Source organism: Rattus rattus, chromosome 9 (genome assembly GCF_011064425.1).
Source record: "Rattus rattus isolate New Zealand chromosome 9, Rrattus_CSIRO_v1, whole genome shotgun sequence".
Lineage (NCBI taxonomy): Eukaryota > Metazoa > Chordata > Mammalia > Rodentia > Muridae > Rattus > Rattus rattus.
The window spans coordinates 31,452,363-31,475,829 of NC_046162.1; the positions used below are offsets into that span (position 1 = coordinate 31,452,363).

General features: G+C 45.7%; 1 protein-coding gene, 4 non-coding genes and 1 pseudogene across 6 annotated transcripts; 4 read left to right on the plus strand and 2 right to left on the minus strand.

The window, feature by feature from the left end:
* Positions 1 to 1,327: 1,327 nt before the first annotated feature.
* Trnat-ugu lies at positions 1,328 to 1,400 on the plus strand. Its single transcript has one exon. It is a non-coding gene; the product is annotated as a tRNA-Thr (tRNA).
* Positions 1,401 to 4,083: 2,683 nt separating this feature from the next.
* On the plus strand, positions 4,084 to 4,155 carry Trnap-ugg. Its single transcript has one exon. It is a non-coding gene; the product is annotated as a tRNA-Pro (tRNA).
* Positions 4,156 to 4,442: 287 nt separating this feature from the next.
* On the plus strand, positions 4,443 to 4,515 carry Trnav-aac. The gene has a single exon. It is a non-coding gene; the product is annotated as a tRNA-Val (tRNA).
* Positions 4,516 to 4,812: 297 nt separating this feature from the next.
* On the minus strand, positions 4,813 to 4,894 carry Trnal-aag. Its single transcript has one exon. It is a non-coding gene; the product is annotated as a tRNA-Leu (tRNA).
* An 8,026-nt stretch (positions 4,895 to 12,920) lies between these two features.
* Positions 12,921 to 21,519, minus strand: LOC116909877 (immunity-related GTPase family M protein). Of its 2 annotated transcripts, XM_032913614.1 has the most exons (3): positions 21,101 to 21,519; positions 17,870 to 18,085; positions 12,921 to 14,616 (listed from the first exon to the last, which is right to left on the minus strand). In XM_032913614.1, the coding sequence occupies exons 2-3, from the start codon at positions 17,894 to 17,896 to the stop codon at positions 13,408 to 13,410; spliced, it is 1,236 nt and encodes a 411-aa protein (XP_032769505.1). In that variant the 5' UTR covers positions 17,897 to 18,085; positions 21,101 to 21,519; the 3' UTR covers positions 12,921 to 13,407. The 2 variants fall into 2 exon arrangements, with proteins under 2 accessions (XP_032769505.1, XP_032769508.1); XM_032913617.1 differs by lacking the exon at positions 17,870 to 18,085.
* LOC116909878 lies at positions 15,260 to 16,431 on the plus strand (annotated as a pseudogene).
* Positions 21,520 to 23,467: the final 1,948 nt, after the last annotated feature.

Below are 23,467 nucleotides of genomic sequence, written 5' to 3' on the forward strand. Positions count from 1 at the left end.
AACCAATTTTCCTGCCCAGCTATGAATTCCGTAGATAATTTTAATGAGCACCTTTGGCGTCCACCTTTATAAACGCTTCCGTTAGCTCCCTCTGGCACAGCACGCTGTTTGTCTCTAAAGCTGCCTTTGGCTATCGGTGAGAATAAACTCATTTAATCTAAATTTGAGTTGCGTCCAAGTCTCTGCATTCAAATGCCACAACACTGGAGTCAAGCCTGCGCTATTAGGTTCTGGGGAACAGATTTAGGTAATTCCAAATACAGTGTTTTTAAAAGATCAGGTCTCACTCTGTATCTTTGGCTGCTCTGGAAGACTGGCCTTGGAACTCAGAGATTCTCCTGACTCTGCCCCTGGGATTAAAGGTGTGTGCCAATCACACTCAGCTTGCTTTTGGTGATCATTAATTCCCTTTGCATCACTTAATAGAACTATGCTTGGAACGACACGATATTGCATGTCACAAAAAGCGGGTTGTTGGGTGTAGGCGTCTTGAGTGTGTGTGAAGCCAGGACTGAGAATGGTGGGCAGCTGTTTATATGTATACATGATTGTGTCTGTCAGAGGGTGGTATTTGTTGAGTAATTATACATTTCGGTATAATGGCTACAATGCGACAACAGTTACTGTGACAATTACTTGGCTACAGGACGACTTAGTGACTTGGCTGCACATGCTCACATGAGACTGTGCATTCGCTCTCTCATCTTTTGGGCATCGCGAGATTTCTAGCATTATTAGATCTCTGAGAATAACTGGCCTATAGCTCAGAAATCTACGACTCTGCACCTTATCTTCACAGAACTCCAGTCCTCAAATGAGTGGCACCCAGGGACCTGCTTCTGGGTTGTACAACTAGTGACCCGCCCCATCCAGCTTTACAGAAACCTTAGGGCTGGCTAGCCCCCGGGCCGAGGGCTATGGACTGCCGCCACTGCTTTTTATTCTTTCCCAGATTAGGACTCCTGTCCTCCCCTCAGGAGGCCCTTAGGGGCCCTGACAATCTAGGCCATTGCTGGCATTAAGATGTACCATAAGAGTTGGTTGTCTTTTTCAAATTTGCCCATGAGTATAGACCAGGGGACTCTAGGACTTTGCCCTTGTTCTCTTTTGAGCACCTCTGAAGAACCCGACCGCTGTTGTCACCACCAGCTCGTCTCAGGTACCACCTTGACATCTCTGACTTGGCGGCTTGTAATTCTGTCGACTGTTGCCACTCGATTGAAAAACTAAGATTAGATTTGATTTCCCAACTTGATACCAGGTTCTGCGACTGCGCAATGATTGTGATCTTGTTAACTACTCAGGCACAGGAGCCACTTTCGTGACTGGCTCCATAGCTCAGGGGTTAGAGCACTGGTCTTGTAAACCAGGGGTCGCGAGTTCAAATCTCGCTGGGGCCTACCAGTAACTTTTTCACTATTGCAGTCCAGACCAGAACGTGAGAGAAAAATACTGAAACTGCGTTTCTCTGTCATTTTGTTTCTCATGAAGCCTCAGCCCAGAGTTGAATTCCTGCTTCCTTGAAGTCAGACTCACTGCAAACTTCCTCGGCACGTTCCTGCGTCCAGCGCCATTTTCCTGCTGTGCCTCGGTTATACGCTCTTACTGAGGTCACTCGCCCTAACTCCCTGTCGCCCCACTCGGCTAGGCTGTCTTGCACTTTTATAGCTCGAACCCACTTCCCCTTTCCCGACGTAGAGCTTTGCGCCCGTGCTCCCCTTCGCCACTAGGACAGCCTCCGCGTCTCCCGCAGCGCAGGTCACTGTGTCTGCCGCTCTCGCAAGTTGCCAGCCAGGGCGGCGTTTCGCGAGACGGTAGGTCCCGGTCACCTCCTTGTGGAAAGAAAGAAAGGAAAACGCAAGTAAGGAAACGCCCACTTTCCTAACATCTGGCCCAACGACTAACTTTGTCATTTTCACTTGATCTTTTAAGAAAAAGACAAACCCAAAGTGTACAGAATGAAGGTAAACTCTCAGTTGAATTCTGTGTGGTTGTCCCGCAAGGGCCAGGAGCCAAGCTTCTGTAAGAAATTCCCCTGGGGAGACGGGAACAAAACATATATTCATTCCAGATAGTGCACAAAGAAAGACCAAAGAAACAAAAGATTTTATTTATGACTTGCTTGACAAATGTTCTGCGTGGTCTTTCTTGTGCCAGCTTGGCACACGAAGTAGAGATAGCAGAAAGGAAATAACCTAAATTGAGAAAAATGCCTTCCTAACATTCCCGATTAGTGATTAGTTCCTGATTGGGAGGAGCCTAGCCCATTGTGGATGGTGTCGCCCCCGGACGCAACACTCCTTCAAGGCTTCTGCATCAGCTCCTGCCTCCCGGTTCCTGCTGCCCGGTTCTGTATTCCTTCAGTGATGAACAGTGCTATGGAAGTGTAAACCGAGTAAACCCTTTCCTCTTCAACTTGCTTTTTGGTCATGGTGCTTCTTCATAGCAAGCAGTAACCCTAAGACAGCGAATCTATCAGTTTATGGGGGATAACTTCCAGGACTGTGGGTGGAGGGTTATTTGCGGGGAACATAGCTGATTGAAAAACAGTTGCATTTCTGAAAAACCCATCCCAGCATGGACAGTGAGTGACCCACTAAGGTTACATCCCAGGAGCCCCCTACTGTACTTGCAAGCAGCCCCACAAGAGTCTCTTGTACTCCAGCAACTGATCCCGGACTTTATTGCCTTAGGGAGAGAGGCTTTGTGCTTCTTGGACCTCTCTGGGCTTTCAGAGCCTGTCATAAATGTACCGAGTTTTAACAAATTTCGTTAGCTTGCCCCCTGGCATGGAATGACTCTGTATTCGGAGGAAGGAGCTAGACAACCCAGGAGTTTCAGGTCTGGCGTTCCGGACTGGCCACAGCTGCCCTTCAGTTAGGCTCACGTCAGAGAGAGTGACCAGCCTCTGCAGTGAAAGAATGCTCCTGCCTCCAAACTCCGGATCCAGAAATTCTCCAACAGGCCAAAGAAGGCTGGACATTTACGCTGTTCAGAATTAGCTATGGCTGAGTATGGGGATGGATACACGGTTAGACTGTCAGGGGATAGCGTTGCTTTCCTGGCTCCTACATATTCTCCAGACGAATGGGGACCTCGGAAAAGCCCCGAGTGGGCTGTGGTAGGTGGCTCAGGATTTAAAACCACAATCTACATTTAGTAAACTGGAGCAAAGAAAATCTCTAGCGGGCGGAGGCTGGAGGTGAACGCCGTGAGTACGGAGAGGGAGCGGGAATCAGTGTCACCCGCTGTTTGATAGCAACTGTTATCAAAGCTCAACCCGAGGCCGGGTTCTGAGCGAGTGGTTGCGAATTTAAACGACGGGGAACCCGAATCACTCTCTTCTGCTATGAAATGAACCAGAGCAATCAAAGCCGCTTAGGTGAGGCTAGGTCGGATGCGAAGGAGAGGGGAACGCTTCCCAGCATCCCAGGGCCTCAGTCTGTGCAGCAGGTGGTTCCGGGGCAATCCCAGGAGAACTTGGCCAGTGCCAAGAACCCCAGAGTTTGTGCATCATCTACTCCGGTTAGATTCACCGCGAGAGGGCATTTTTTAGCGTTTATGATTCCCTGTGGCTTCTTTTGCAAATAAAGCATTTCTTTTTGCATTGCTTTTTATGTTTTCATAAAGTGATAGAGAAGAACCCCTACCTCTTTACCGGGATCCCCAACCTAAAGGATCCCCAACCACGTTTAGACTTGTCTCGCTTCATTCACCACCCAACTAACCTGTCATCCTTCAGGCTCTGCGTTCTTCCAGAGCGTTCGGGACTGGCCACAGCTGCGCTTCAGTTAGGCTCACGTGAGAGAGGGTGCCCAGCCTCTGCAGTGAAAGAATGCTCCTGCCTCCAAACTCCGGATCCAGGAGTTCTCCAACAGGCCAAAGAAGGCTGGACATTTACGCTGTTCAGAATTAGCTATGGCTGAGTATGGGGATGGATACAAGGTTAGACTGTTATAAATACATTTAGGAGAATGTCAAATCTTGAAGACTCTGTCATACTACCAAAGACAATTCTATTGCTTCGATGGAATGTTTCGTATACAGAACGATTATGAATTATGTGAACCTGCCATATCAGCTGGCTCGTTGGTCTAGGGGTATGATTCTCGCTTTGGGTGCGAGAGGTCCCGGGTTCAAATCCCGGACGAGCCCAAATGTTTTAGTTTTGGTCTGGGCAGTAGTTAGGGCTCTCAGCCAAGATTTCCGGAAGCGCTGGACAGTCTAGAAGAAACTCGGATGGAAAGGTACCCGAAACTCACGGTTTTGGCTAAGATTTTAAGCGCAGAACCCTGGGTAAATGCTCGTGTTCATGCACAAATTTCCCGCCGTAAATATAGCTATATCATATGAAGTTTATAGACCAATTACCAACAAGAATAGAATGACAGAAGAGAGATTGCTAAGAATAATAGAGATGCAGAGTAGCCGCATAGACATGAGTTTCCGTAGTGTAGTGGTTATCACGTTCGCCTAACACGCGAAAGGTCCCCGGTTCGAAACCGGGCGGAAACAGAGGTCGTATGTTTTTTTCTTCACTTTCAAAAAACTGGGAAAGAATCGCTCGATCTCGTCTTGTGAGAATTGTCCTGTAACAGACTCGAGGTCACAGAAAATAAAACAGCTTCAGCCGGCTTGAATACGTACACCTATTTTGCTGTTCCCAGCAGCAGCGGCCTGCGCATGACCTATTTCAAATGGACCGGGACATTGCGCCACCTTCCGTTAAACGGAATTCCAGAATCTCAGGAAACTCAGGGTGGTAGGCAAATATTTTTCCTTTGGAAATTCATTGCAGTGATCAAAAGTTATTGGCAGCGGTGGGATTCGAACCCACGCCCCCGAAGAGACTGGAGCCTTAATCCAGCGCCTTAGACCGCTCGGCCACGCTACCTTGATGCTCTTGGCTCTTCTTTGATTGCACTCGGTCCATATACGTCCTCGGGGGTGGGGGTGGGGGTGTCTCAGGTACAGAGAATCTAAATGCGGTCTGAGGTTGGATTGGCAGAGCCGCCCACATCAGAAATTCGCTTCACTCGCGCTAGGAAAGGATTCGATAAGCGCACATAAGATCTGTCTTTCTGAAAGAAGGCATTCAAAAAAAAATGTCGCCCTGTTCCCCTCTGACAAATGGCCTTGAGCACAGAGGAAACCTATTCATTCTCTGGTAAAGACAGGTCTGTGTATTGCTTTTATAATTTCATTTTAAAAGAAAGAGTAAATCCCACATTCTCATTTTAAAAAGTTTATAACTGTTTTTTTTTTCTTTCTGTAACACACATGCATAGGTGTGGGGATTCCTCTGTCTTCGGTTTCTATTCTTTAAACAGGTTTTCCAACAGAAGGCACCGATCTTGAAAGGACTTTTGTCAAAATTCACTTCCCTGCACACTGCATTCCCCCTCCGCCTGAGCCCCCCCATGAGTGAAATGTCAGTTTTTTTATTTTTAAAAAAAGCAAGATTAGGAAAACTTATAGAAAAAAATATCCGGAAATCCATAACTTGGAATAAACGAAGTCTTAGTTTTGTTGTTGATTTCTCCCTGCCCTGGCATCTCTGTATCTTTACTTGAGAGACTTAGACTTGGGTTCGTATTTCACTTTTCGAGCTTATCTGTCTGTGTGTCTATCTTTCTTTTTATTTTTCTATCTAGCTGTCTATTTGTCTTTCTGTCTGTTAATCTATCTATCTATCTATCTATCTATCTATCTATCTATCTATCTATCTATCTATCTATCTCTATCTATCTATCTATCTATCTATCTATCTATCTATCTATCTATCTATTTTGGTTTTTCAAGATGGGGTTTCTGTTTAGCCCTGGCTGTCCTGGAGCTTACTCTATAAACCAGGCTGGCCTCGAACTGCGAGATCCGCCTGCCCTTACCTCCAGGCTGTCACTACTGCTTGTCTTAGATTTTTAGTTTACAGACTTTTTAAAAACTTCATTGGAATGGCCGAGTCAAACTTAACAAAATGAACCCATCCATTCCCACAAAGAAAGCCACATTTTCCTTATTCATTTCTCTTCGGATGCACTTTTACCCATCGTGAACGAAACTGCCACGACTGTCCCATTTGATACCCTGAGGTTGAGACACTGATCGATTCCACGGCTCTCTTCTGAGGTCCAAACGCTCCTTGAGATCATGATGTCTCTATGTCCCAACCAGCGTCCCTCACATTTACTCAGAAAATAGTGCCAGCCGTCTAACCCACGTGCCTACTGGGTAACCCTATCCCAGTAGAATGCCAACCCTCTCCAGGATTGTCACCGACTCTTGCCAGGAGTCCCACCAACACTTCCGGCAATCTGGAAGAACGGCATGGTGCCCACTAAACTTAAAGGAATGCCTGGTCAAAGTGCAGAACTCACTGTGAAATAAAACAGAACAGCCACTCAGGCGGGTGCTAGAGATAGGGGTTCCCCAGGAATCAGGGGTGAGCGCCTGATCTCATCCTCTACTGCCCTAAGAATATGCGAGTTCCTTCAAAGCAGGGACGTACATTGTTCCTCTTCTTGTTGCCTCATCCTCTACTGCTCTAAGAATATGCAAGTTCCTTCAAAGCAGGGACGTACATTGTTCCTCTTCTTGTTGCCTCAGACCAGTGGTTCTCAACCTTCCTAATGCTGCAACCCTTTCATACAGTCCCTCAGATTGTGGTGACCCCTTACCCGTCACTGTAAAATTATTTTCACTGCTACTTCCTCTCTGTAATTTTGCTACTGTTACGAATTGTAATTTTATGAAGTGGTATTTTCTCGTAGTTCTTAGGGTCCAATGTTGTGATCCACAGGTTGAGAACCTCTGCCTTAGACTGTGCTGAGGACAGATGTGCAGGACGACTTGATGTTTCTATCTTTGTTTTTGTCGATGGATTGTGGATGAAGTCCTACCTCAACGCTCGTTTTCATAAGACAGTCAGTCACATTTGACACAAACACATTCTATGTTATGATGAGGCGACAGTCATGCTGATACCCTAAAGCTCTTCAATCATATCAAAGTTGGTCCCTGCTAGTAGCTTTTACCAAAATCTGCTGGTCCTACAAAATTTTAGTTCTTAACAGGCCTGGTGGCTTTCACGGTAGCCAGGTTACTTGGAAAGTTGAGGTAGGAGGATTGCCAGAGCCTAAGAGTTTGAGATCAGCATTATCTGAATAGCAAGCAAGCAAACAAACAAAAACAAACCTGTCTTCAAAGGCGTTTGTAATTCAAATGGACAGAAACTCCCTAGTGTTAGGGTAATGGCGCCATCTGCTGTCAATAGTTGGTGATTGCAATGTCTTCTCCCACAGATGGTGCAGATTTCTCTTAATCGCCTCTGAGAAATAAACAATAGTTCTTCCCTCCTTTTTTCTTGACATCTGATGCCCAAGTGATGATAAAGTCCCCTTGAGAAGAAATCGATATTCACTCAAGACCAGAGGCCTAAGTTGTCTTGGGATATAGTCTCAATGGAATTGTGGGCTGGGCCTAGACAGAGTGTTGGACGGGGAGAGAAGTAGCATCAGAGGATACTATGTGTAGGAGACTTTTGGGCTCTGTACATCCTGTCTTTTAAATTTTCTCAGGGACATCCTCACTAAGCTTTAAACTTGGTACTCTCTTGTCAGTGTTAACAGGGCATCGGTGATGGTTGAGGCCCTGCTCTAGATGCTCGGGTCAAGATGAATCAGTTAGGTTGTTACTGACTTGTTAATAAAATGCCAATTGTATGTTATTTATTGCAGTGAGAACACACCAAAGAGGCCCAGTGTATGTGGATTCTCTGTGAGATGGGCCTGGTCCAGGCTGACAGCTAGGCTCGCGAACAAGCCCGACTTAGCCTACACGCCCAGGTACATGGAAGGTAGGGCCTTTCAACTACTGCAGGATGGAAAAATTCAAGGTCACAGCACAGCATTTTTATTAATTCTGTCCTGGAATGGAGACTGCAGGAGTGTGAGGCCTGATCTCTAGGAGACAGTGGGGCAGTTAGAGGACCTGAGGTCCAGCAAACCTTGAAGGAATGCATATATAGAATGCAAGTTAAAATTTACCTAATATACACACTGTCATAAGTCATAAATATATACAGCCATTATGGTTGTATATGTAGAAAAAACTTTTAAAAATTAAATACAAATTGATCTTCTTCAATCTTCTTCATTACACGTATTCACATAATTGAGTCCTTAGTGATAAAAATGTAAGGACTTACCTGTAAAAGTTCCACTGTAAGATTTTGTTTGTTTGTTTGTTTGTTTTGTTTTGTTTTTTTGAGACAGGATTTCTCTACGTAGCCCTGGCTGTCCTAGATCTCACTCTGTAAACCAGGCTGGCTTTGAACTGAAAGATCTGCCTGCCTTTGCCCTCTGAGTGCTGCGATTAAAGGTGAGCATCCCCTCCCCCGCACACAGCTTGTAACTTTATTTTGGCTTTTTGAGACAGAGCCTTTGTACCTAGCTCTGGCCATCCCAGAATTCACTGTGTAGTCCAGGCTGGCCCCAGTCTCACAGAAATACACTGGCCTCTATCTCTTGAGTGCCAAGATTAAAGGCATGTGCCAACATGCTCAGTGTAAGCTTTTTTTTTTCTTTTTTCTTTTTTTTTTTTTTTTTTTTTTTTTTTTGGGAGCTGGGGACCAAACCCAGGGCCTTGCGCTTGCTTTAGGCAAGTGCTCTACCGCTGAGCTAAATCCCCAACCCCTGTAAGCTTTTTTAAAAAATTATTTGTGGGCTGGAGAGATGGCTCAGCGGTTAAGAGCACCCGACTGCTCTTCCAGAGGTCCTGAGTTCAATTCCCAGCAACCACATGGTGGCTCACAACCATCTGTAAAGAGATCTGATGCCCTCTTCTGGTGTGTCTGAAGACAGCTACAGTGTACTCATATATAATAAATGAATAAATTTAAAAAAAAAATTATTTGTATAGATCAGGTATGAAAAGTGCCTTACACAGCACAGCTCATTTGCATCTTAACATCCCTATATGCACAGTTGTGCATGTTGAATGACAATGGCCCCATTCATGTATTTGAATACTTGGTCCCCAGTTCATAGAAGGGTTAGGGGGTGTGGCCTTGTTGGAGTAGATGTGTCACTGGGGGGGCAGGCTTTGAGGTTTCCAAAGCCTAGGCCTTCCCAGTTAGCTCTTTGCCTCCTGCATGAGGATCAGTGTGGTGGTTTGAATATGCTTAGTCCATGGGGTAGCATTGTTAGGAGGTGTGGCCTTGTTGGAGGAAGTGTGTCACTGTAGGGGTGGGCTTTGAGACTCTCTTCCTATATCCCTGTGAGATGGTCTGTTCTCCTGGTTTCCTTTGGGTGAAGATGTAGAACTCTCAGCTCCTTCAGCACCATGCCTGTGTGGACGATGCCACACTTCCTGCCATGAAGATAATGGACTGAATCTCAGAACCTGTAAGGCCAGCCCCAATTGAATGTTGTCCTTTATAAGAGTTGCCTTGGTCATGGCGTCTGTTCACAGCAATGGAAACCCTGAGGCAGTCAGGATATATGAACACTCTGTTTTTTTTTTTTTTTTTTCTTTTTTTTTGAGCTGGGGACCGAACCCAGGGCCTTTTGCGCTTGCTAGGCAAGCGCTCTACCACTGAGCTAAATCCCCAACCCCATGAGCACTCTTAATATCTCCGCCGCCATGTCTTTGCTCCGCCATCTGGGACTGCAACTTTCTGAATCTGTACGCTCAACTGAGCACTTTCTTTTCTAAGTTCTTCTGGTCATAGTGTTTTGTTCCAGCAGTAGAAGAGTAACTAAAGGCACAGACATAGTTACGCATGCCTTTAGTGCCAGCACCAAGGGAGGTAGAGGCAGGAAAGTCTCTGTGACTTTGGGGTCAGTCTAGTCTGCATGTGAGGTTTCCGGAAAGCCCGGTCTACATAGTGAGATCCTGTCTCGAAAACTAAAACAAGCAAGCAAATAAGCAAACAGGGGGAAAAAAAAACTGAGTGAAAGAAAGAAAAGAGAAAGATAACTAATAGTTTAATTTTTTTTTTTTTTTGTTCTTTTTTCAGAGCCAGGGACCGAACCCAGGGCCTTGCGCTCCCTAGGCAAGGGCTCTACCACTGAGCTAAATCCCCAACCCTTAATTATTTTCTTGAAAATCAGGGACAAAGGTGATTGTTCCATTGTTTCCTACAGTCTAGATCTAACAGACTGGATCTTCTCTGGGACAATTTTGTGTTGGGAGTGATGCCTTTAAAACTCTCCATTATTGATGTTAATAGTATAGTTAGAGTTAAGTATGACTGGGTTCATGGGAAATCTCCAGCCAGCTACAGAAGACTAATACAAATCTGGTGGTCAGGATGCCCAGTGATATGACAAACTTGTGACCTTTCTGAGAAACCAACATCCTGTTGACATCAGCTGACCACATGAGTACTGTGTCCTTGGCTTGCACAGATGCTTCCCACTCCCCCTCCCTCTGCTACGCCTGCTATGGTATAAATTCAGCCTTGGGAAAAAATAAAACTGCCGCCTTGATCAGACTCTTGTCTTGGCGTCCTTCTTCGAGTCTCTTGTCCCCCATTCTCTCCTAGGTGGTCCCCAACCTCTGCTGACTGCCCTGCAGACTGGGGCAATTTTGTTTTAAACTATTGGACTAGACCGAGGCAAACAATATTTTTTTCTATAGCAGAGTAAACCTGTACTCCCCTTGTTTTTAATTAAAACTTTTTGATGACTCTACATCTGGCTAAAAACAAGGCTGAAGGCTTCCTCAGTGCCTTGCTGCTCTCTGGCCACACCCTTCCTCTCTGACCCTATTTTCTACCTTGGTCTCTATAGAAGACCAAGTCTTTTTCCCCTCCACCAGGCTGTGTTTGCTGTGCTCTGGTCCCAGAAACACTTCCTTTCTGAACTCAATGACCTAATCAGGAATCCCACATTCCCCCTTTGCCTGAATTTGGTCTCAGAAAACCCGTGTATTAAAGTTACAACCATCTTTACTTTTGGCTTCTCCCACTTCACTTGGCTCTCTCCTCCTTTTCCAAGTTCTTAGCTCGTTCAGTCTGGGTTATCTCAAACGATGTTCACAGAGGAAATGATTATATATGCATATGTTGGATAAAAGGTAAAGGAAGAGTCTTGGAGATAAAGAAACAAAGGGGGCTGGAGAGATGGCTCAGCGGTTAAGAGCTCTGACTGCCCTTCTGTAGATCCATGAGTTCAATTCCCAGCAGCCACCCAAAGGCGGGAAGTGCCTGGGATATTGGTGGGAAATGAGAGACACCCAAGCAGATCCTTTTAGATTTCTGATTTCTGACCTACTACACATTATTGAATACATAGTATACAGGTATGAATGAAGCCTATTTGCGGATCACGGTGTCATGTCACAATGTCAAAGATCAGCCATTCTGAAGAAAGACTGTTGGGATTCTGATCAGTGGGTATCTACTCTTCCTTCCAGGTACCTTGGGACCACGTGACCTCAGCCACAGCTTTCATATAGCTGTTTATTACTGTCAAGAACCACTCTGGTGTCCTGTTCTGGGGTAGGCAGGTTTTACACCTTCTGGTGCTTCATGTACTGAAGGGTGATGAACCTCATTTTGGAGGGTGGAAATGGGGTAACCTTTAAGAGGGGTGCCTGGCGGGAAGTAACTATGTCCTGCAGTCATTGTTCCTGGAAGAGACGAATGGTGTTCTTTTACACTGAATTACTTCCCTGTAAGAGTTGGTTGTTGGGGTTGGGGATTTAGCTCAGTGGTTAGGAGCGCTTGCCTAGGAAGCGCAAGGCCCTGGGTTGGTCCCCAGCTCCGAAAAAAAAAAAAAAAAAAAAAAAAAAAAAAAAAAAAAAAAAAAAAAAGAGTTGGTTGTTATAGAAAAGGGAGAGGCTGGTCCTTAAAGCTGCCTGGCATCCTCTTTCCTATACAAGCCTTTCCACAATGTGATCCTGGATCTGCTGTTCTGATCCTATCCAGAATGAGAACCTCACCAGATAGATGTTAACCGTACAGGCCACTCTAACTGGGTTTTCACCTCTGAAACTGTGGGAACATTTCAATGTGTGTGTGTGTGTGTGTGTGTGTGTGTGTGTGTGTGTGTGTGTGTATGAACATATGTATGTATGCTTTCCTACACACAGGGTTTCTCTGTATAATAGTCCTAGCTGTCCTGGAACTCACTGTGCACCAGGCTGGCCTCAGACTCATAGAGATCTACCTGCCTCTGCCTCCTGAGTGCTAGGATTAAGGTCATGTACCACCACACCCACCTTCAACATGCATTTTTTTTTATTTGTGTCTATGCATCTGTTTGAGTGTACACCACCTAAGTGTGGATGTCCACAGAGGTCAGAAGGTGACACTGGATTCTCTGGAATGACAGGTAGTCGTGAGGCATTTGCTGTGAGTGCTGGGAGCAGATCTCAGATCCTCTGGAAGAGCAGTAAATGTCTTACCCACAGATCCATCTGTCTAGCCCCCCAAACAATGAATGAGTTATAAACCTCGTTTCCCTTTGTATCACCCAACCTCAGCTTTGTCTCTGCCCGTTGATGCCTTGCGAAGGTAAGTCTTCACTGTGTTGTCTCAAGAGTCAACACTTTCTCTTGGCAATGTCCTTGAGACCCCCATCACACACTTGGAGGAGAGATCCTAAGCAAATTCTCCTCAAATGGTCCAGCATGAAGTCCACTGATGCCAATACTCTCTCACTATGATAGTCACTCACGTAAACCTGAGTTCCTTCCTAAGACCCTGTTTTTTGGGACTTGGCAGTTGAATGTGTGGAAGGTTACAACCTTGCTTGAGGAACACTGTCTGGAGTTCTGTCTCCAGTACTAAATAGAATCCTGAAAACACTTGCTACCACAATCTTCTGCTGCTTCCAAATGTGAAGTAGGTGTTCCTCTGTTCTAAACGAGTCCTTAGCAGGGAAAGGAAGAAGAGAGAGATACAAATGCATCAATGAAGAGGAACCAACCGACTTTATTGTTTCAGAGGAAAATTGATTTAGACATATATCACACTTAATAGCTGAAAACAAAATGTCTATATTCCATCTAAGAATCATGGTCATTGATTTTTTTTTAAGTTTATTTATTTAATATATGAGTGCTCTGCTGCATATACATCCGCCTGCCTGAAGAAGGCATCAGATTTTCCTAAAGATGGTTGTGAGCCACCATGTGGTTGCTGGGAATTGAACTCAGGACCTGTGGAAGAGCAGCCAGTGAGCCATCTCGTCAGCCCCCAGTCATTGATTTTTAATCATTACCTGTCCCTGTTCCTCAGTAGAACAATACATTAGAGTCTGGGTGGCGGGGTATGAGTGATTCTAACTCCTATCGAAGAATTTATCTCTTGATTTCTAGTGGAGAAATAGGGATGTAAGGAAGAGGATCCTAAGGTAATTGGCTTCTATATGAGGAGAAGGGTACCAGGCCACCCTTACACTAGATTTGTGGTGGAGCGATGGCGTCCATCAGGATTTTCTTCAGGATGTTCTTGGTGTCCTCGGCAACTAAGAGGAGCATGCGTTTATGTCTCATGCGTTTCAAACAGTGGCATAAGCACGGGAGAAATTTAAACAAACGGAAGACTGCATTCACAGGTGCACAGGTCATCAGCCGCAGTTTCCAGTCCGCTCTGCGGAGAGTGTGGAAGTCTTGGGACTTTATGTTGGCCTTGTACTCCATGACTACTGTCCCCATACCGTGGGCTATCTGCTGAAGTGATTCATCATCGATACCAAATATCAATCGGTACCTTTTCAGACACTCCCCCATGTCATCATCATCTCTGACCCCGAGAGAATTCTTCAAGCGCCCGTTGGCTATTATCTGGTTCCAGTTGGCTACTTTGTCACCGATGATCTTCTCATAAATGACATAAAGGGTCCTTAAGGGTTCACAGCACCTGATGTTGGACAGGTCTGTCCGAAGTGTCTTCCTAAGTTCCGGGAAGTCATGCAGGAGAGGGTCTAGATTGGATACTAGGAATATGGGAACTTCCTTCACTCCCACCTTCTGGAGATTCTCCCGTATATTCTCCTGGATATTCTGTATGAGCCGGACCTCTGATAGGACGCTCGTGCTGAGGTCCCGGTCCAGCTTGGTCCAGATGACATAGAACCTCTTTCCCATGCTCTGGATGATTTTGGCCAGCTTCACGTGATTTGAGCTGAACTGCTCCGAGGCGACGATGATGAATAAGTGACATGTACTGAATTTCATCTCTTCTATATAGTTCTCTACGGTTTGGGCTGTGGCCCCCAATCCAGGTAGGTCCCACAGTACCACATTGGGAAAGTGGGATGAGGAGTACTCAGCCCGTGTCTGGGTGGTCCTTACTACCCCAGTGGGAGCCGAAGCATCTTCTTCATGGCCAATGATTCGAAGTGCATTGATGAAAGATGACATGCCATTGCCCGAGTCCCCAGTCACAAAGATGCTCACTGGGATTTGGGACAATGTTGCCACAGTCTCCTTGATTCCATAGACCAGTTCCGGTAGTTTTCCTTCTTTTAAAGCTCTTTCAGTGCTCCTACTGATCTCAGGTAAACTGCTACAGCCTATTTGGTATGAAGGGACGGAGGGGAAGGACAAGTTCAGTGGAGCATAATGGGTACTGGTCTCTGGCATCTTGGGGAGTAGTGGAGCAGCCTGTAGGAGTAAAAGGTTGGGGCATTAGACACAGGATGGTCTACGAATTGACAGGCTTTACAGCACAGCCTCCGGGTTTCAGACACTCAACCAGAGAAGTCACAAAGACACTTCATTTACAAACAGAACAATTTAGGAGACAATTGCATGTCACAGAGGGATGTTCCTGGGGATGGCTGTGCAATCGTTGTGTGAGGGGTTCTATTTCAAGAGCAGAACGGCAGATGTTACACATATCACACAGGCCCTGTACCAAGCTAAATGAGCAGACAGGATCAACAACTGAAAGTGCTAGCAGCCAGCTCTCCTCACTAAGCTCCGTGCTGGTAAGGAAGAGCCTGTAAGCCTCAAGTATAATTTATTCTTTTCTAAAAAGCACACATTCTGCCCTTTCCTCTTTTTTTTTTTCTTTTTTTTCTTTTTTTTCGGAGCTGGGGACCGAACCCAGGGCCTTGCGCTTCCTAGGCAAGCGCTCTACCACTGAGCTAAATCCCCAACCCCCCTTTCCTCTTTCAAATGATGTTTTTATTCGGGATCATCTCTCCCACCAGCTTCATGAAATAAGTCAAGACAATTTCTAAATGGCCTACTACTGATTCTTTGGTCAGAACTTATATTCCTACATTTCTGTACATTACTGTTGGTAGTGTTATTGTTATTGGGAGTGCACAAGTTGATGTATGAAAGTAGATTTTTCTTGTTGGCTGATTCCTTGCAATGAAATTATAGCATTTATGAGAGTAGGGCATGACCAAGAAGAGACTTGGTGATATTGAACTCGAGTTGGAAGAGGCGAGTCCGGTCTCAAAATGAAGGGCCACAATCCAAAGGAACCAGAGCACCTGAGGAAGCTGTTTATTGGTGGTCTGAACTTTGAAACCACAGATGATAGCTTAAGAGAACATTTTGAGAAATGGGGCACACTTACAGACTGTGTGGTAATGAGAGATCCTCAAACAGAACGTTTCAGAGGCTTTGGTTTTGTGGCCTACTCTTGTGTGGAAGAGGTGGATGCTGCGATGTGTGCTCGGCCACACAAGGTTGATGGACGTGTGGTGGAACCAGACAGAGCTGTTTCTAGAGCTGTTTCTGTACAGCCCAGTGCCCATTTAATGGTGAAGAAAATTTTTGTTGGTGGTATTAAAGAGGATACAGAAGAATATAATCTGAGAGACTACTTTGAAAAGTATGGCAAGATTGAAACCACAGAAGTTATGGAGGACAGGCAGAGTGGGAAAAAGAGGATTTGCTTTTGTAACTTTTGATGATCATGACAAAGTTGATAAAATTGTTGTTCAGAAATACCACACTATTAATGGGCATAATTGTGAAGTGGAAAAGGCCCTTTCTTAACAGGAGATGCAGTCTGCCGGGTCACAGAGAGGTCCTAGAGGTGGATCTGGCAACTTTATGGGATGTGGAGGAAACTTGGGTGGCAGAGACTATGGTGGTGGAGGTGGTGGCAGCAGAGGCAGTTATGGAGGTGGTGATGGTGGATTTAATGGATCTGGAGGTGATGGTGGCAACTATGGTGGTGGTCCTGGTTACAGTAGTAGAGGAGGTGGTGAACCAGGATATGGAAACCAAGGTGGTGGATATGGTGGTGGAGGAGGAGGATATGATGGTTACAATGAAGGAGGAAATTTTGGTGGAGGTGGGAACTATAATGACATTGGAAATTACAGTAGACAGCAACAATCTAATTATGGACCCATGAAGGGGGAGAGTTTTGGTGGAAGAAGCTCAGGCAGTCCCTATGGTGCTGGCTATGGATCTGGAGGTGGCAGTGGTGGATACGGTAACAGAAGGTTTTAAAACGAAACAGAAACAAATGGCTACAGTTCTTAGCAGGAGAGAGAGGGAGGAGTTGTCAGGAAAGCTGCAGGTTACTTTGAGACAGTCGTCCTAAATGCATTAGAGGAACTGTAAAAATCTGCCACAGAAGAAAGGATGATCCACAGTCAGAAAAGTTACTGCAGGTTAAACAGGAAGCCCTTCTTGTTCAGGACTGTCATAGCCACAATTTGCAAAAGTGCAGCTATTGATTAATGCAATGTACATTCCTGAGGTCTTTTATCTGTTGTAGCTTTTTCTTTTTCTTTTTCTTTTCATTATGGTAGTGGTACCAGGAATAAAAAAATTAAGGAATTTTTAACATTTTTTTTAAAAAAAGAAGAGACTTGGTTTGGGAATAACCAAGTGGATATCGATTAATTGATTGATTGATTGTTTTTGTTTTTCAAGACAGAGTTTCTCTGTGTGGATGGCCCTGGCTGTCCTAGAACTCACTCTGTAGACCAGGCTGGCTTTGTACTCAGAGATCCACTTGCCTTTGCATCTTTGGGATTAAAGGTGTGCATCAATGCCACCCAGCTAACCAAGTGGATTCTACATAATGTTACAGCACACAAACTGCTCCTTACTGATGAACTCGCAAAGTCCTCCTGTCATGAGTGATTGTTATGCTATCCTCTCTTAAAATTCACCTTTCCTCCTGTACATGAATACAAATAAAAACATTCTATAATTCGGGGCTAGTGAGATGGCTGGCTCAGTAGCTAAGGGCACTTGCTGCTGAATCCAGTGACCTGAGTTCACTTGATCTTAGCCAAAAGGCCGAGAAGCAATGTGACGTGAGTTCAATCACAGGAATGGGAGAGAGAACTGACTCTTGAAAGCTATCTTCCAACCCACCCGTCACATGTGTGCTTGAGCATATGTACACACACACAGACACACGCGCGCGCACACACACACACACACACACACACACACACACACACAAAGCAATAAATTAAGACAATTCTAAATCCAAGGCCTTTTTTTCTCTTTTGCCAGTAGAGCCTTTCTGTCCCATTGGGAGTACCCAGGGGGACATCTGGGAACATCTGGAGACTTGTTTTGTCCTCACATCAAAGGAGGAGGTTCCCCTAGAACACTTACTTATTTATCTGTAGGACATCTGTGGGACATGCTCATGGCCACAGTACATCCACCAGCACAGCCTCTCCTCTTGCAGCCTCCTCTGGCTTGGGTACCCCTTTCACTTGAACCTTTTCTGTGACAGCACCTGAATACAGTCCATCTGCTCCCCATAGCCTGTTTCTCCAGTCTTGGGACTTGTATTCGTCCTCTACCGAGGACAACGGTCAAGAGACCATTCCATGTTTGAGGAGCTCAGCTCTTTGCAACATGGACCCACTCTTGGAATGCCAATTGTCTACCTCCAGCACCGAAAAGTCGTGCTACCCACCTCGCAGGACTTGTGTGATGGTTTCATGACAAGATCCGTGTGACGCTTTCTGCACCTCTCAGCTCCCTGGTGAGGCTCTCTGGTTTTATTAGGGTCTCTGAGGAAGCCGTTCCTCAGGTTCTTCCTCCACTCTTAGACTCTAAGCAAGAAGGTCCTGTGTCTTGAATCTGAGTTGGTTCCTTCGAATGCCTTATCTCACTTAATACTCCTCAAACCCTATTAGATAAGTGGTATTCATTATTGTTGATTGGGGACAAAGAAATAGAGACATATGAGTAAATAGCCTTTTCTTTTTTTGATACACGGTCTTCCTTTGTAGCCCAGGCTGACCTAAAACTTATGATTCTCCTATCTCAGTCTCCCTAGTGCTGAGATTACAGGGTTATAACACTGTGTCTAAGAACCATCCCTGAATTATACACAGAGTATGTAAGAAATCCAAAGGTTGATCCCTGCAGTGTGACTCCATGTTTCTGTTTGTACAGTGAAGACAATCCTACTTAACAGAGGATTTGATGCATGCTGAGGAATTTTGTTTGGGAACCCTGATCTACTCACTGCCACCAGTTGTCGCTTACCCTTTATATGGACACACATTTCATAATTTCGGAGACTAATTTTTCTGTCCTCTTTTGCATGCATCATATAACCGAATTGCAATGATAAAGGAGATACCTCCAGCCTCTCCAACTATACAGAAACTTGGTTTAGGGTTAAACTCATCAATAGATCAAGATGCTTTATCAAATGACTGCAAAGATGTCCAGAATTCAGTGAGGGGGGGGATATGGGAAAGGTTGTCATATCACATCTGCATGGAGGCTGCAAGCCTGACAAGCCTCTGACTATAGACACGATTCAGGGTCCTCCTCCAGCAGTTCTTATTATGTTAGACTGGAGATGCTATGGAACAGCTGGGGTTGTACTTCCTGCTTTAGAGTCAAGTGAGCTGGGTATAAAAGCATCCTAGTGGACTGGTATATTCTGAGACAAAGCTTGCTGCAAGCCAGGGGAACGAAGCTGGACAAACTTCAGGAGAATATTCTGTAATGGTGTGCAGAGATGGGGGGGAGGGAAGAATGAGAAAAGAAGCTGTGTGACATTTAGTAGTGTCTCGTCCTCAAGGCAATCATCTCCTCTCCTCCTTGCCTGTCATTGGTCAGGGTCAACTTCTGTAGTATCTGCTCTACTTGACTGTGAGTTTCATTCACCAGAGTAGATGAGGAGCAAACCATGCTCTTCTCAGAACTACGTATGTAACTGTGCCTGGAGATGGAGACTTCCCATCTGCCTGCACACCTGAGCACCCTGTACTGAACCCTGACGGGGATGGCGCAGGTCACAGCTGCACACAGGAGTCGGTAACTCTCCAGAGGGTTGCTGAAGTCCATATATTACGAGCAGATTGGGAAAGGGCATGTGGATAACTGTGTGAAGCTGCAGGGTCCTCCAGGAGCCACACAGGCATGTTGGTGTGGACAGCCTTGGGATAGTGTAGCTCAGAACACCAACCCAGTATTTACAGAGAGCCCCAAGGATTCCTTCTGGGATTCAAGCGACCCTCCACTTCTTTTTTTGAGGGTCATGCCCAGATTATACTCCTATTTCGCCTCTCTGCACAGGCTTGAAAAACCCCAAAGAAGAGGATAGAGCCCTGTGGCTGTCGACCCAACTAGAGGTGGGGGTTAGGCCTGGAGAAGAGAATCAGACCAGGGAGGAATGTCTTTTGAGTCTCCTCACAGACACGCAGAACGGAGAGCATGCTCGCCCACACCTGCCCGTAGCTGCATGAAAGGTGGCAGGCACCACACAATTCCCTCTGCTGCCACCCATCTTAGTTCATCGAGCAGAGTTTTGCTATTTTCTACTTCAATTAATTAGCTTGGAAACATGCTTACTATAACCCACTAAATAAATTTCATGGCTTACCTGATGTAAAATTTACAGGTGGATTTTTTTTTCTGCATAGGCTCTATGCGTGGTTTGTGTATAAAACAATTGTTATGAATCTCTCTCAGAAAGACTCAAGGAAACATGGGAACCAGACTGGACTAGTAATGAACCAAAAATCAAGGATTTTTAATAGGACCCCCGTTGAAGGAATCAGAGAAAGAACTGGAAGAGCTTGAAGGGGCTCGAGACCCCACATGTACAACAATGCCAATCAACCAGAGCTTCCAGGGACTAAGCCACTACCTAAAGACTATACATGGACTGACCCTGGACTCTGACCTCATAGGTAGCAATGAATATCCTAGTAAGAGCACCAGTGGAAGGGGAAGCCCTGGGTCCTGCTAAGACTGAACCCCCAGTGAACCAGACTGTTGGGGGGAGGGCGGCAATGGGGGGAGGGTGGGGAGGGGAACACCCATAAGGAAGGGGAGGGGGGAAGGGGATGTTTGCCCGGAAACCGGGAAAGGGAATAACACTTGAAATGTATATAAGAAATATTCAAGTTAATAAAAAAAAAAAAAAGGAAAAAAAAATCAAGGATTTTTGTGAACTGGTATCCTTGTGTGTGCTAAAACCCTCATTAATTCTTTGTTTGATTACTATTAGGAAAGACAGAAAAAAAATCACGATGTTTATTTGGAAAGTGTGACAAACTTCCTCATGGTGAATGGGGACAATCCTGAGCCCACATGCTCTGGGAAGATGGTATTTGAAAAGCTCCCACCTCACTAACTATAAATTTACAGATTGGTGAATGAGGTGGTTCCTTAAACAGAGCCATTTTTTTTCAGTGCAAATAAAACATTTTAATGGAGTCAGACAAAAAAGTCATTAAGATACCTTATACTCAAATCCCACCCTGAGTTCTATCCCACTGATAAGAAACAAATTCTTTTTCTTCCCCCATATTTTTTCATGTATTCTGATCTCGGGCGTTTACTTTGTGCAGATATGAAGAGGCCCTATCTTAGATTCCAAGAGAATATGAGTTGCCACACTCTGCCTTCCTTCTTCAAATTTAGCCACCATCAGAAGACCCACAAGGCCGAGAATATACAGGTGAGGTAAACATTTGCCTCCAGTCTGGTGGCTTAGACGGATCTGAGTAGCAAAGATTCAGCAGGGCTGTGTGGTACTGAAGACAGTCAGAGAGAGGCTCTGCTGTAGACACTGCATGAGCAAAGGAAGCCAGGCCCCAAGGTCACGTGACCTGGCTTCACGGGTTTTTATCGTTCATATTGTAGGGAAGAAAAGTTGGGGGTGGCCAAGCTTACTTACCTGATCCAGAGGAGTTATGTGTGATTCAATGTTAGTGGGCTTCCTGTAACGTCACCCCTTCCTTCTTTCTTAGAAATAAACGTTGCAGTCCTCCGGCAAAAGTTCTCGACAGAGAGACCCAGAACTGGAATCTAGACCCGGATGTTTAGAGATGAGATGCAGAGGTCTGGAGTTCTGAGAGGAGTGAACCAAGACGAGGTCTGATCGGGTGGATTTCCTTTCTGCCTCTGGTCTCTAAGCAGTTTGTCCTGCAGTTTCTAGATCTGAGATCTGTTTGCCAGGGCCCAGCCGGGAGGGGACTCCGATAGAGAGTCGGTTTCAGTTTCTATTCCTTGAAACGAACTGGTTTTCAGAATTGGGCTGGGCCAGCTGCCTAGTATTCTTCAAATAGGAGCAGAGCCCTGCTGTGCTGACCCAAGTTCAACAGGGCTGAGATGAGGGATTGGGGGGGGGGCGGGTGGTGGAAGTGGGGGTGGGGCCATTGGGGTGGGAGTTGTGTCCGCTTAGGGATTTTAACAGCCAGCCCAACATCAGAGCATTCTGTGCCTGAACCCTTTTCACATACATGGACACCACCTGTGGAGATGCTGGCCCTGGGTAATGTTAACCTCAAGACCCAGCAAACTCAGGCCCCTCAAGTGCTTGGAGGTGGCACTGAGATCTCGTTCCGTATGATTTGTTTTCCCTGTTTACTCGCTCACTTGGTTACCCTCACCTCACTGTCTTTTTGAGGGAGAATGTCAGAACACCGGCGCCTTGTCCTTCCTAGTGTTTGAGTGGGAAGAGGGTCTGAGCTGAGAGGGGGCATATTTCATTTTCCTTAGATCCTGGAGGTAGATTATTAGAGAGTCAGATACCTGAGCAAAAAGCAGGGATTGGACACTTTGACGGTGGCATAGAAGCACTGACCCCTGTGTGATGTTCTTCTCATGAAGAAAAGCAGAAATGTTTTCTAGCAACCGGCTACGGTCACAGTGTCAAAGCGGGCAGTGAGGAGGAGTGGAGCTGCTTTCAGAGTCGTGGGCGGCTCCGTAATTCTCTTTGCTGCTCTGCGGTCCGGGCGAGCTCTCACTGCACAACTGAGCAAAGAGAAACAGAGCTGAGCCTGTTCGTCCTCACTGCGGGAGGGAGGGAGACAAATCGAGCCAGAGGAATGAGGAGGCCCCTACTGGCGCTTTCTGGTGTCTCCCGAACACAACGTCTGCCCATTACAGGCTCAGTATTGACCAGAGGTTTGGGCAATGCGATCCTCTGGTCACAAGGAGCCCTCTCTGTCATCCCTCCAAGTGACCAGTAATGTGATCCTCTGCTAGTGCTGGTGGCTTTCTCTTTTTCCTTACTGGAAAAGACTGAGTTGCTGTGAATAGGAACAAACGTCAGCTGCTTTCACTTTCCTGTTTAACAAACTGGAGGGTCTGAGTGAAAGCTAGCATCTACCTTTGTTTGATCTCTCTAAGCCCTCAGCTTCTCTCCTTAAAGCCTGAGGAGAAACCAAACTGCTGCAAATCTCTGGCTAATTTCGATCTTTAGAGACCGGAAAATTATATGTCCTGCTTTCTTTATGTGATTTCTATAAGAACAAACAGGAACAGGTCTGAGGACAGTACAGGAAGGTCAAGAAGAGAGTTTCTGGAACCTTCTGTCTCAGTGAGCCAGCATTTCAACTCAGGAGATCTCATTACTCCAGAGACAGTGTCTCCCTTGATCTCAGAGAAGTCCTCTCAGGCTCTTGCTCCTGAGGAGGAGCTGAGGCCGGCCACAGCAGGGGTTGTTATAACTGGGTGTCAGGTAAAGGCAGGATGATGTTATGGCTGGATGCAGCGGGTACTCAGAACGCAGACAGTCTGCCCTTAAAAACATGCCACTTGCTGAGAATCTTTGGGTGGGAGCCTGGGGTTAGGCTTCCCCGATGGAGGCAAGGCTGAGGGCTAAGTTCAGGTGGTTGCCGGTTTAGAAGCTGTGAGCGTGAACTGGGCCACAGGGACACAGGCATAATCTTGCCGGTTGAGAAGTGGAGGGGGGAAGAGCTTGATGTGCAGACTACCTTGTGTCTCACTCGTATAATAGTGAGTTCCAGGCCAGCTCGGGCTTTGTGAGTGAGACTTTGGAAGAAAAATAAAATAAAAAATAAAATAAAAAAATAAAAATAAAATAAAAATAAAAAATAAAATAAAAAAATCATATAAACAAAGAAAGAAGGTACACATTTTAATGAGTTTGCTATGCAAGGAATGTGGGAGTTCGGTCATCTCAAACTCAGAGTCTGTTACTGTCTTCTTCACTGTGTGTGTGTGTGTGTGTGTGTGTGTGTGTGTGTGTGTTTGTGTCCTTTTGGGAAAAGATTACTAGAAGAATTATTAGCACCAT

What these genes read in the sequence shown, in the direction of transcription:
- LOC116909877 (XM_032913614.1), bottom strand. Translation starts at nt 17,896, where the DNA reads ATGAAACCATCACACAAGTCCTGCGAG. An exon ending in CATCACACAAGTCCTGCGAG is followed by an intron (nt 14,617 to 17,869) that starts GTGGGTAGCACG and finishes TTACTCCTACAG; the next exon opens with GCTGCTCCACTACTCCCCAA.